This window comes from Saimiri boliviensis, chromosome 8 (assembly GCF_048565385.1).
Source record: "Saimiri boliviensis isolate mSaiBol1 chromosome 8, mSaiBol1.pri, whole genome shotgun sequence".
Lineage (NCBI taxonomy): Eukaryota > Metazoa > Chordata > Mammalia > Primates > Cebidae > Saimiri > Saimiri boliviensis.
Genome location: NC_133456.1, coordinates 56,410,730 through 56,425,082, shown reverse-complemented (window position 1 = coordinate 56,425,082; position 14,353 = coordinate 56,410,730). Strand labels below are relative to the sequence as shown.

The window sequence follows — 14,353 nt, the reverse complement described above, 5'->3', positions numbered from 1 at the left end:
ACACAAATGCCAAAAAGAAACAAGTCACTTCAAAGTCCTGAGAAAGTGAAGCATATTTCTCAATTTCTTATAAATTTGGAGTTAATATTTTCTTATCCGTTACCAACTGCCCTTCATTCCATATTAAAAACTAGGAGGCCACTATCCAGAAAAGATCTGAGGCAAAACAACGAAAGACAAAACCTCCTTTAATAGTATACCCAACTTCATTCGTATTATCTTTCCTCACTCCACCCAAGAATCCCTGGCATCATAACCCATTTTGTTCCCCTTAGCTCTCCTACTGCCTGCCAGTAGTTCTCAGTCAGAAGACACCCAAGTATTATGAAAAAGCTCCCCAGATGACACCACCAGCCAAAAGTCACCTCACTAACAAAACAGAAGGGGAAAAAAAAAACTACAAGCAGTCCTCACTTTGCATGGTACCTACATACATGAATTCCAGTTACCATGGTTTACTTAAATAACATGAATCTCCCAACAACCCAGGTCAACTTTCAGTTACCCCAGCATATTGACTGTGACTAACTGGAAAAGTGTAAAACTTAGCACCTGTTCACTCTACAAATCACAATGCAATTAACAGAAGTCACTGACTATTACTCACTTCATGCACAGACGGCAAAGCATATAGCTGTGTTACCTCCTTATCTCCAAGTAATAAATGCACATGGCATTTTACAAAAACAGAAAACTGATGACCAGAGATTAAAGTGCAAAGAAATGAAAAGTGGTACCACGAAGTTAAATAAAAATCAAACATAAATGGTGGTAAAGAAGAAACAGCTGGCCATGGAAATGCTCACATTGCTGTCGTTAATCTAGATAAGTAGCCAGAGAAAGTGAGAGCAAACTTAATATAAATGAGGAAAGTACCAGTGATGAAAATGATAACAATGTCTCAGAGTAAGTTATGCCAGCAAGTCTTCACATTAAAGGAACTCACAACATCGAAAGCACAAAAAACATTAGAAGTTGATCCAAACTGAGAAAGCAGTATGACAACCTGCCATGGCATAAAAAGATGCTTCCTCTATAATACATAATGAGAACACAAGCAAGTGTTCAAACTACTGTTGATAAGGTTTCGTCCAAAAAAATAAGGTATTAATGTTTCTATTTTAAATTACAGTGCACTAAATAAAAACCAGCTTTGCAGTATTTCACCTATATATTTACAGCCAAAGCATTTTTTAGGTTTTGACAAAATTAGGGTCAGCTAGGCATGGTGGCTCATGCCTGTGAAACCTTTCTCTACAAAAATAATTTTTGAAAAATGGTAAGAACAATGCGGGCTGGGCTCAGAGGCTCATGCCTGTAATCCCAACACTTTGAACCCAAGTCGAGAGGACTGTTTGAGGCTAGTAGTTCAAGACCAGTCCTGGCAACACAGCAAGACCCTGTCTCTACCAAAAAAAAAAAAAAAAAATTAGCCACATAAAAAAAAAAATTAGTCCCAGCTACACAGGAGGCTGACTGAGGTGAGAGGATGACTTGAGCCGAGACAGCACCATTGCACTCCAGCCTGGGCAACAGAGCAAGACCTTGTCTCAGAAAAAGAAAAGAACACATATGGTATGGTTTGACTCTGGATCCCCATCCAAATCTCATCTTGAATTGTAGCTCCCATAATTCCCACATATTGCAGAAGGGACCTGATGAGAGGGGGCAGGTCTTTTCCATTCTGTTCTGGTGCTAGTAAGTCTCACAAGATCTGATGGTCTTATAAAGGGGAGTTCCCATGCACATGCTCCAGTAGGCAGCCATGTAAGACATGACTTTGCGCCTCCTTGGCCTTCCACCATAACTGTGAGGCACCCCCGGCCATGTGGAACTGTGAATCCATTAAATCTCTTCCCTTTATAAATTACCCAGTCTCAGTTATGTCTATATCAGCAGCATGAGAAGACTAATACAGTAAATTGGTACCCAAAGTAGGGTGCTACTGTCAAGATACCTGAAAATGCGGGAATGACTTTGGAACTGGGTAACAAGCAGATGGTGAAAGAGTTTGGAGGGCTCAGAAGACAAGAAGATGTGGGAAACTTTGGAACCTTCTAGAGATTTGTTGAATGACTTTGACCAAAATTCTGACAGTGATACGGACAATAAAATCCAGGCTGAAGTGGTCTCAGATGGAGATGAGGAACTTACTGGGAACTGGAATAAAGGTCACTCTTGCTATACAAAGAGACTGGCAGCATTTTTCCCCTCCCTTAGAGATCTGTGGAACTCTGAACTTGAAAGAGATGATTTAGAGTATCTGGCAGAATAAATTTCTAAGTGGCAAAGCATCCTAGAGGTGATACAGCATAAAAATTTGGGAAATTTGCAGGCTGATAATGTGGCAGAAAAGAAAACTCCACTTTCTGGAGAGAAATTCAAGCTGGCTGCAGAAATTTACATAAGTAAACTGGTTTTGAAATGTGAGGACATGAGATTTGGGAGGGGCCACAGTGGAATGATATGGTTAGGCTCTGTGTCTCCATCCAAATCTCGTCTTGAATTGTCTCTCTCCTAACTCCCATGTGTTGTGGGAGGGACCTGGTGGAAGGTAACTGAATCATGGGGAAGGGTCTTTCCTATGCTGTTCTGGTGATACTGAATAAGTTTCACAAGATCTGAATGGTCTTATAAAGGGGAGTTCCCCTGTACATGCTCTCTTGTCTGCCACCATGTAAGATGTGACTTTGTTCCTCACTTGCCTCTCGCACAATTGTGAGGCCTCCCCAGCCATGTGGAACTCTGAGTAAATTAAAACTTTTTCCTTTATAAATTACCCAGTCTTGGGTATGTCTTTTTTAGCAGTGTGAGAAAAGACTAACACAATGTAATCCTACCACCAAAAATACTTAGTGTTATTTTGGGATATTTCAGTCTGGCTTTTTTCCCCCCATGAATGCAATAGGTTTTAACACAGCTTTAATTAGACACAAGCAAATACACATACATGCAATGTTTTCTCTTACTCTGATCTCATAAGCATTTTCCATGTAATTACAATACATTCTCTTCACAGGCAATATTTTTAATGGCTCCAGGCTAGTCCAAGAAATGGGTTTCCCATTGCTTGCCTAATTCTTCCCCTTTTGTCCCATGTTTTAGTAGTTTTGTACTGGCTTCACTAAATTAAATGTTATTAATATAAGTATCTTTAGGTTGCTCATACTTAGTTCCAGTTGCTTTCCTAAAAGTATGCATTGATCAATGTATTCTTTGAGGGTTGTTTCCAGATAGCCCACTCTGTGCTCCAAATGCAAACCAACATCCCAGAGGTTCTCCCCTTATTCAGTCCTCTTCATGAATTTTGGAAGGGAACATTTCAATCTCTGCTATTTGCCAGGCTCTGTTCTGCATGTTTAATGTTATATCAATTATTCAAATCTATGTTTCAAAACTTCAGCAATCATCTAGGCTTTTCATTCATTCAAAGTAGTACTGAGTGCTTACATAGTGACAGGTACTGGTAACATAGTAGTAAGCAAAACCAAACTCCCTCAGGAGTACTCACCCTGTCTCAAAGGCACTCCAAGATGTTAAAAAGTAGCCACTCCATTTCTGTACTACTTTGATAATAAAACATTTCAACGGCTCCCATTACACTTCCAATGAAATCCAAATTCTTTTCCCTAGCCCACAAAGCTCCACCTCAGCTGGCTTTGCCTATCCCTCCAATACCATCCCCTGACATGCTATCCTTAACTATTAGGCCTCACCATTTGAATACTCTAAGCTCTTTACACGTGAGCTATTCAACATGACTGAACCTCCCACTCTGATCATCAAAAATTCAAGCCCCTTCCCATCTTTTAGGTCTTAGCTGAAATGTCACCTCTTTATGGCTTTCCTTGGTCACTCCATCTAGGAGGTTCACCGATATTTCCCTACTCTGCCATATCTTCAGTTTGTTTCTTTCATAGCACTTAGCATTCACTGCAACTGTCTGTTGGCCTTTCTTCTCTAATTGAGATGGGGTTTTGCTTATTTGCCACTGTATCTACAAATCCTACCACAGTACCCAGTGGGCAGAATCCATGGCAGATAAACTGTGTGCTGCATAAATGAAACGTTTTTCCTTTACTTGGAATGAAATCTAGTTTCTTGAAACTTCCACCTATTGATACTAATTTTACTCTCTATAAATACATTGGGGAAAAAGTATACTGCACTTGTATCATACTTTAATTAAGTATATATTTGTTAACTGCAGCACTCACCTGGTTTTTAGCAACTGCAACCTTTGCTGACTTCAGAGAGACTACCAAGAACCAGGTGAGGGCATGGACTTCCAGGTGGCATCAACTGGGCTGGAACATGAGCTCCAAAACTTACGCGAAATGGATCTCACTTGTGTGACTTTGAACTATTTCTCTAACCTCTTAATATCGCTGTTCCCTCATTTGGAAAGCTAGGATAAGGCTTCAATTGCTTTGAGAATCAAATGGCATAATGTAGTTAAAGAGCTTACCCCAGTTTCTGGCACAGGAACGTTAGTAGACAACTACTGCTGTCTCACCAGCTAAACAGGAAAGCTCCTTGAAAGTGGTAACATTATTTCTTTACATTTCTAAGAGGTAGCTTATACAAGATTCAACAAATCTAGATTTAAAACCATCATCCTGCAAGTCTGGCTAAGACATCCCTTTCTTCCATATATTCCCATAACACCCTGAACCTAGCCCACCTGTTATCTATCCCAACAGTCATTTTACTATTTTGTCTCCAACACCTGACCCTTAGGAGCAGCTCTATCTTGTTCACCAGGTTATTCTCAACACCTGCAACACCAAAATTGGGTAACTAAGTAAATAAAGCACTGCGGCCTTCCATTTACCCCATGAAAATAATTTTTCAAATTATTTATTGTCTGTCTCTGCCCACTTCCACACAATGAAAACGCAGGTAGCCAATCTGTGTCTTGCTAAATGCTGTATCTAGTAACCCCTACCGGAGGCTCCAAAATATTTGGTAAAAGATGTTTTATGTTGATTCTCGCAGTTTTCTGCTACAGAATTAAATGCTAAGCCTGTCTACTGACTCCACAGCGTTACTGATGGGCTGCGTGCGCTCATTAATATATCTTCAAAGCCTAGGCTTGAAGTAGAAAAAGCAATTAGGTATTGAATGAACAGATGGACTTGTCATTTTCTAAGACTGAAAAGAGATGCAGCAAAATGACAAACGTAGTATTGAATAGAAACGCTGTGAGAGACTTGATTAAGGTTTTTTGGGTTGTGTTACATACATACATTAACTCCCAACATCTCTACAGTAGTTATACTATCAAAAAGTAGTTAACAGTGAATAATGTTAGCTCTTTTTTCTTTTAAGTAACTGAGAGTGCAAAAGACAACGAGTCAAGTACCCTCTCGTTCCCCTGCCTGTCTCCTACGACCTGGCAATACAGCGTCGCCTTGACACCTGGCCCGCCGGTGGCCTGGGAGCCCCGCGCTACCTCTCAGACCTGGCTGCCAGTAACCCGAGGACAGTCCAACGCGCAAAACCGGAAGACAGAGCAGAGCAACCCCACGGGCTCCAGTGCCGAATGCCGGCACTCCAAGCAACCCACCCCACCGCCCCGCACTCACCACCAGCGAGGCCATGAATCCCGGCCGGTCCATGGTACCGCGGACCTCGTCAAGGCTACCACCCAAGTCAGACCAGAGACGGACCTCGACCCCGTGCGCTGGGCGTCGCCATCTTTGAGGCGGGCCTGTCTTGCACTTCCGGGAACACGTGACGTAAACCACAACAACTGCACGTGCGACGCTGGGGAGGAGGAGCCAAGAGGAGGGCCAGAGAGGAGGGGCGGGGCCTCAGGAAGTGTGGTCGAGCGAAGTCTCGGCAATTTTCTTACCTTAGTTTCCTGCAGCCGCCTTGAGAGCAGCTAGACGGAGGAACTCTCGCGAGCAAATGATCCTCGGCGGGGATCCAGGAGAGGACAGCCCTAGAATGAGGCCGAAGTCATCCTGCGCTGTAAACCCGAAAGAGGCGTGGCTGTGGCGGAGGAGGAGTCGCGAGGGGCAGGGCGAACCTCGGGACGAGATTCGGAGTCCTAATCGGGTGTTTCATTTTGGTTTATCTCTTAGTTTTGTAAACAAATTTTATCTGAATTTATATTAAATTATCTGAAGGTTATTACAAAGACATAGAAAAATACTTCAAAAATTTCCTTACCGTAGCTCAAAATTAGCATCTTCCATTTTTCCTTACTCGCAGTTATTGCACTTAAAATTATTTGTTTGTTCACTTGCTTACCTGCTCATGTTCGCTGTTGTACCCATGTGTACCCTTCAAAGCACACGTTAGTAAGTACTTAATAAAATTTATTGGAGCGAACCTCTTTATATTTATTAAACAAATACCTGTAAACTTCTGTGTATATTAAGGGCCAGCTACATCGCAGACGTGGTGCCAAGTGATTGACAGATATTTTTTTCATTTAATCCTTTCACCAACCCTGTGATGTCAGCACCACTACTGTCCTCATTTTACAGAGGCTCTGAAGGCTCCAACAAGTAGCAAACCCAATATTGGCTACAGAGAACATAGCAGAGCATGCCCTGAAAATATACTTACTGCCCTCATCATCTTTCCTCAAAACCCTTATAATAGCCTGAGCAGGCTCCTTGCCTGGCCTTTCTTCAATCCCTATTCTGTAACACTGCTAGAACTATTCTTATAATTATTCTTACTCTCTTCTAGGTAAAATGATCCAGAAAATATTTGCAGAATAGCTTTGGGTGTTAGATGAAATTCAAATTCTGAGGTATCACCTGCGGGGTTTGGGCATAAGTTTCCCAAGATTGAGTTTTCTCCTCCGTAAAGTGCCAATAATGATAGTAACTTTTTCATGCAATACTGTTATATTAATAGATTAGACGAGATAATGAACTCAAGTTATTAGCCTAGTTCCTGGCTCATAGAAAGTACTCTCTAAAGATGATGGTAATGTCATTTCCCTGCTTACAGCTCCCCTCTGCTGCCAGTAGAGACAGTCCAGCTCCCTATTATGGTCTATACCTCTCAGCTGGTGTCTCCTGTCACTCTTCCCACTAGCCGGACTACACACAGACAGACTATACACTTTAGAGCCTCCTCATTTTGCCCATGTTGTTCTCTCTACCCAGAATACCTTTGCCTATGCTGCCTGTAGGGCCTCTGAAAACATGCTAGTTCACTTTGTCAAGGCCCGCAGAAGAATCTCTGTTGCTGCTGTTTCTGTCTTTAAAAGGCTCGTGTGTTTTAGTCAGGCCTACCCAGGATAATTTCCATTTTTGTTAACTCAAAGTCAACTAATTAGACACATTAATTATATCTGCAAAATCTCTTTTGCTATATACTATAACATAATTCTGGTGGTAATGTACTGTCATACTCACAGGTCCTGCTGACATTCAATGGGGTGATTATGCAAAACACATTCTCAGCCAGGACTCTTGAGGGCCACGTTAGAATCCTGCCGACTTCACATTCCTATATATCCTATATATCAATAAGCTTTCACTTAGCTGGGCATGGTGGTGCGTGCCTGTAATCCCAGCTACTCAGGAGGCTGAGGCAGAAGAATTGCCTGAACCCAGGAAGCAGAGGTTATGGTGAGCCGAGATCGCGCCATTGCACTCCAGCCTGGGTAACAAGAGTGAAACTCCATCTCATAAAATAAATAAATAAATAAATAAGCTTTCACTGACATTCCCCTCAGTCTTCCCACCTTTCACCTACTGCCTGGTGCCAATGGCACTCCCACAGTTTAGGAATTACAGTAGTAGCCACCTCCAAGTACCAAAATCTATATTATTTGTCTATTTCTGCATAACAAATTGCCTCCAGAATTTAACAGACTAAAGCAACAATAAACTTGTATTACCTCACACAGTTTTCATACGTCAAGAATCGATGAGTCATTTAGCTGGGTGGTCCAGACTCAGAAATTTTCATGACACTACAGTCAAGATGGTGGCCAGGACTATATCATAAGATTTGATCGGGACTGGAGGATCCAATGCCAAGATGGCTCGCTCCCATAACTGGCGAATTAGTGCTAGCTATTGGCAGGTGGCCTGAATTCCTCATGGCATAGATCTCTCCATAGTGCTGCTTGAGTGTTTTCATGATATAATAGCTGGTTTTTCCTAGAGTAAGTGTTCTGAAAGAGAACAAGACAGAAACTACAAAGTCTTTTATGACCTGTCCTCATAAGTTACTCAGTTGTTATTCCAGCAATTGCCTATTGGTTTCACAGGTCATCCACATTTATTATGCGGCTGGACTACACAAAAGCATACATACTGGAAGATGAAGATCACTGGGTGCCATCTTGGAAACTGGCTACCACATTAGGGAAATGCTGGTGAACACCTCAATGAGTTATGAATACACACTCTTTAGAGTGGCTAAAATTGAAAAGATCAAGTATTGACAAAGATGAGGAGCAACAGGAAATCTCATACATTGCTGTTTGGAATTTAACATGGTACAATCATTATAAAATCCAATGCCCCACTTACTTATTTACCCAAGAGAACTAAACGTTTATACAAATACTTTTACATCATATTTCAAAGCAGCTTTATCCATAATAGTCAAAAAATGAACACCTGAATATCTATCAGCAAGTGAGTATATGTATAAACATATTACGGTACATCCTTACAATGAAACATCACTCAACAATGAAAGGATATGAATTACTGATACACGAAACAACATGGATTAATCTGAAAGCATTATGCTATGTAAAAAAAAAAAGACTACTTATATTACAAGTCCACTTATGTGAAATTGCAGAAAAGAAAATTATAGTGACAGAAAGTAGATCAGTATTTTCCAGGGTGTGAAGGTGGAGGCAAAGGATTGACTACGAAGTGGACACAAAAGAATATTTTCAATTATGGAGATATTCTCTATTATTATTGTGATAGTAGTTGCATGGGTATATACATTTACTAAAATGCATTGACTTGCACAATTAGAATGGTTATACTTAGTATATGTAAACTGTAAGGTGGCTCATGCCTGTAATCCCAACATTTTGGAAGGCCAAGGATAGATCACCTGAGAGTTCGAGACCAGACTGATCAAAATGGTGAAACCCTGTCTCTACTAAAAATACAAAAAATTAGCCACGTGGGGTAATGCACACCTGTAGTCCCAACTACAGAAGGATGAGGCAGAAGACTCACTTGAACCCAGGAGGTGGAGGTTGCAGTGAGCTGAGATTGCGTCACTGCACTCCAGCCTGGGTAACAGAGCGAGACACCATCTCAAAAACAAAAAAATGTATATGTAAACTATAGCTCAATAAAGTTGATTAAAACATTACCATATTACATGATGATGAGGATTAATAATACATGCACAGAAATTTTTAGTCCAGTGTTTGGCACATAGAAAATGTTGCGTTTATTCTGTATTTTTCTATTTAAGTTAGATATTCTGAATATTATGAATGAGAGACTGTTAAGTTATCAAGATGCATAAGTACTTTGTGATACATACTACTATAACTTCCTAAGTGAAAATAAATCTTATTTCTAGCTACTAATGTTCCTGGAGGTTTTTAATGTAATTCCTTCCCTAAGAGAAAATTTAACCCAGACTTACAACATTAATTTTGATTTAATACATCCTTTGAAGTCTAATCAAGAAAAAAACTCTTTTCCTCTTCAATGCAATGATTGCCTTTAACTTTGTAAGAAAAAATTGTGTTGATGTCATTTTCTGGTAACCTGGAGGGAAATGTAATTTATCAGGTACCTTTCAAAATTAAGGAGAAATACATATTCTCTCCTTTTATGCAAGGTAAAGGCTTTACCAGGTATTACATGAGACCACTGGAAGCCCTTTGGAAAGTACAGATATTACAAACATGACCTAGGGCCTCCTTTTCATGAAATGCTAGTGGAAAGACTCATTACTACTTGTGCATACTTTTTAAGTGGAATATTTCAATGCATCATCATTATCACCACATTGCAGGCAGCATATGTTCTCAAATCTTTCATTTTAAAAGATACAGGCAATGTGGTAAGCACTGATTTGCATTATACATGTGATATAATAATATGGTCTTTCTCACTTAAAGTGTCACTGTAAGTCAAGTTTTCTTTTAAACGAGCTCAAAAATCTTAACAGTATTTATAAAAATTAGCAAGAAATCAAAGATATAGCTCAGAAAAGAATTAAGGCCTAGCTTAGAAAACAACAACAACAAAAAACCAAGGATATAATCTTCAACTACGACTAGGCTTCAGTTCCAAGCCACTGTTACTGTTGTTGTTGTTCTTGCTGTTTGTCTTTTGTTTTGAGACAGGGTCTTGTTCTGTTGCCCAGGCTGGAATGCGGTGGTGCCACCTCAGCTCACTGCAGCCTCAATCTCCGGGTTCAAGCAATCTTCCTGCCTCAGCTCAACAAGTCGTTTGGACTACAGAAGCATGGCATGCCCAGCTGATTTTTGTATTTTTAGTAGAGATGGGGTTTCACCATGTTGTCCATGCTTGTCTTTAACTCCTGAGCTCAGGTGATCCACCCACCTCAGCCTAGAATTACAAGTGTGACCCACTGCACCCCGCCCCATGTTACTGATTTTTGTTGAAAAATATGATAATACTTGTCAAGATCTGAATGTGTTCCCAAAATTCATATGTTGAAATTTAATCGGCGAGATGCGCCCTTTAGGGCGCAATTAGGTCATGAGGTCTCCTCCCTTGTGAATATGATTAAAGTCTTCATAAAAGAAGTTTCACGGCTGGGCGCAGTGGCTCACACCTGTAATCCCAGCTCTTTGGGGGCCGAGGCAGGCAGATCACAAGGTCAGGAGTTCAAGACCAGCCTGGCTGACATGGTGAAACCCTGTCTCTACTAAAAATACAAAAATTAGCTAGGCATGGTGGCTCATGCCTGTAATCCCAGCTACTCAGGGGGCTGAGGCAGGAGAATCCCTTGAACCCAGGAGACGGAGGTTGCAGTGAGCCGAGATCATGCCATTGCACCCCAGCCTGGGCAACAAGAGCAAAAACTCTGTCTAAAAAAAAAAAAAAAAAAAAAAAAAAAAAGCTTCACAAAATATTCATTCAGCCTTTTTTCCCTTCCACCTTTTGCCATGTGAGGGCATTGTTCAAAGTGCCATCTTGGAAGCAGGAACTAGGCCCTCCCCAGACACTGAATCTGCCAGTACCTTGATCTTGGACTTCTCAGCCTCTACAATTTTGAGCAATACATTTCTGTTCTTTACAAATTAACTCAGTGGTGGTATGTTGTTACAGCAACACAAATGGACTAAGACAACAGTTAGAATCATTTTCAATAAAAATATTCCTGGAAGTATTTCAATCTATCTGCAACAGTTAGTAAATATATATAATGGAAAGAAAGTCAACTGAAAAATTTAAAAGATCTGTTTGAAAAGTCAGTTTTCAACCGGGCGCGGTGGCTTTATCTTGTAATCCCAGGACATTGGGAGGCCGAGGCGGGTGGATCACGAGGTCAAGAGATCGAGACCATCCTGGTCAACATGGTGAAACCCCGTCTCTACTAAAAAATACAAAAAATTAGCTGGGCATGGTGGCACGTGCCTGTAATCCCAGCTACTCAGGAGGCTGAGGCAGGAGAATTGCCTGAACCCAGGAGGCGGAGTTTGCTGTGAGCCGAGATCGAGCCATTGCACTCCAGCCTGGGTAACAAGAACGAAACTTCGTCTCAAAAGAAAAGAAAAGTCAGTTTTCCTTTAAGTGATTGAATCAACAAAGTACTTGTTATGTGGCTTTATGTTTGCATTTCAAATTACAAAGAGAGAAAAAGATGACTCTTTCAATAAATGCTTTTGGGACAGTAAGCTAGCCATATTTAAAAAAAAATATGTTTGAGCTTCATCTTACACTTTGCATCCAAAAGCAGTTCCAAATTTTTTTTCATTGATATAATTAAACTATTAAAATAGTACTGAATCCCAGAACTATGTGAGGCTGAGGTGGGAGGATCACTTAAGCCCAGGAGTTCAAGACTAGCCTGGGCAACATGGGGAGACCATGTTTCTACAAAAAATAAAAAAAAAATTAGTCATGCATGGTGGCACATGCCTGTGGTCCCAGCTACTCAGGAGGCTGAAGCTGGACAATCACTTGAGCCTAGGAGGTCAAGGCTGCAGTGAGCTGTGTTCATGACACTGCATTCCAGCCTGGGTGACAAAGTAAGACCTTGTCTCAAAAAATAAGAACAAAATTTTAAATTAATAATAACAATAGAGGGCCGGGCGCGGTGGCTCAAGCCTGTAATCCCAGCACTTTGGGAGGCCAAGGTGGGTGGATCACGAGGTCAAGAGATCGAGAGCATCCTGGTCAACATGGTGAAACCCTGTCTCTACTAAAAATACAAAAATTAGCTGGGCATGGTGGCACATGCCTGTAATCCCAGCTACTAAGGAGGCTGAGGCAGGAGAATTGCCTGAACCCAGGAGGCGGAGGTTGCGGTGAGCCGAGATCGCGCCATTGCACTCCAGCCTGGGTAACAAGAGCGAAACTCCGTCTCAAAAAAATAAATAAAAATAAATAAATAAAAATAAATAAAAAATAACAATAGAACAAAAACGTAAACATTTTACATTTTTTTTTGTTTTTGTTTTTTGTTTTTTTTTTTGACACAGAGTCTCTCTCACCCAGGCTGGAGTGCAGTGGTGCAATCTTGGCTCACTGCAACCTCTGCCTCCCGGGTTCAAGTGATTCTCCTGCCTCAGCCTCCCAAGTAGATGGGAGTACAGGCAACTGCCACCATGCCCAGCTAATTTTTGTATTTTTAGTAGAGATGGAATTTCACCATGTTGGCCAGGCTTGGATGGAACTCCTGGCCTCAAGCCATCCACCCACCTCGGCCTCCCAAAGTGCTGGGATTATAGGCATGAGCCACCATGCCTGACGAAGGTAAACATTTTTGTATTCTTGAAATAAAGAAACATCTTCTATGTCCAATATATATATATATATATATATGTTCAGCTAATAGCTTTACTATTAAAAATTAAAATAAAAATAAATTTTCAGAGAAAAATATGTGCAAGGTATATAATCACATCAAATTTAAGTATAAATAATTCCCATTACTCAATAGAAAAACACTAATACCAAGAGAAAAAAAAATGGGTAAAGATCACAAAAGTAGAAATACAAATATGTAAGCCGGGCACAGTGGCTCAAGCCTGTAATCCCAGCACTTTGGGAGGCTGAGGCGGGTGGATCACGAGGTCAAGAGATCGAGACCATCCTGGTCAACATGGTGAAACCCCGTCTCTACTAAAATACAAAAATTAGCTGGGCATGGTGGTGCACGCCTGTAGTCCCAGCTACTCGGGAGGCTGAGGCAGGAGAATTGCTTGAACCCAGGAGACGGAGGTTGCGGTGAGCCAAGATCGCGCCATTGCATTCCAGCCTGGATAACAAGAGTGAAACTCCGTCTCAAAAAAAAAAAAAAAAAAAGAAATACAAATATGTAATGAACATGCTAAAAAATATCTTCAACTCATTAATAACCCCAAAATGAAAATTAAAACAACAAAGCTTTTTAAAAAAACATTTTAAATAGGTAAGAATTTTTTTCTAGAGGAAGAATCAGAGCAACTTCTGGTGAGCAATATGGCCATATGTAATAAAATCTTAGTCTGTTTTGCACTGTTATAAAGGAATACCTTAGGCTGAGTAATGTACAAAGCAAAGAGGTTTATTTGGCTCACGGTTCTGCAGGCTGTACAAGTATGGCACCAGTGTCTGCTTGGCTTCTAGTGAAGCCAAGCTCAGGAGGCTTTTATTCATGGCAGAAAGTGGAGTGGGGGCAAGCACATCACATGGTGAGAGAGGTAGCAAGAGGGCTGCCAGGATCTTTTAAAGAACCAGCTCTTACTTAAACTTATTACTGTAGAGAGGGGGCCAGGGCATTCAAGAGGGATGCATCCCCATGACCCAGACACCTCCCATTGGGTTCCACCTCTAACTCTGGGGATCACATTTCAATATAAGATTGGGAGGGGACAAACATCCAGACCATAGCAAACCCTAAACCCTGACATTTCTGGGGACTTTTACATTACTGATAGTTTTTAATTAATACTTTTTTTTTTTTTTTTTTTTTTTTTTTTTGAGTCAGAGTCTCACTCTGTCACCCAGGCTGGAGTGCACTGGTACAATCTCAGCTCATTGCAATCTCCACCTCCTGGATTCAAGTGATTCCCCTGCCTCACCATCCCAAGTAGTAAAGACTACAGGTGTGTACCACCATGCCCAGCTAATTTTTTGTCTTTGTAGGAGAGACAGGGTTTCACTGTGTTGGCCAGGGTGTTATCAAACTCTTGACCTCAAGTGATTTG

General features: G+C 41.0%; 1 protein-coding gene across 5 annotated transcripts in view; it reads right to left on the bottom strand.

The window, feature by feature from the left end:
- Positions 1 to 5,710, bottom strand: part of SLC25A26 (solute carrier family 25 member 26) — a 176,091-nt gene extending 170,381 nt beyond the window's left edge. For all 5 annotated transcript variants that reach the window (XM_003940207.3, XM_074404521.1, XM_074404523.1 and 2 more), the window contains exon 1: positions 5,589 to 5,710. In XM_003940207.3, coding sequence (XP_003940256.1) covers positions 5,589 to 5,621 — 33 coding nt within the window. In that variant the 5' untranslated portion in view covers positions 5,622 to 5,710. The remainder of the gene's footprint in view (positions 1 to 5,588) is intronic.
- Between the last annotated feature and the right edge of the window lie 8,643 nt (positions 5,711 to 14,353).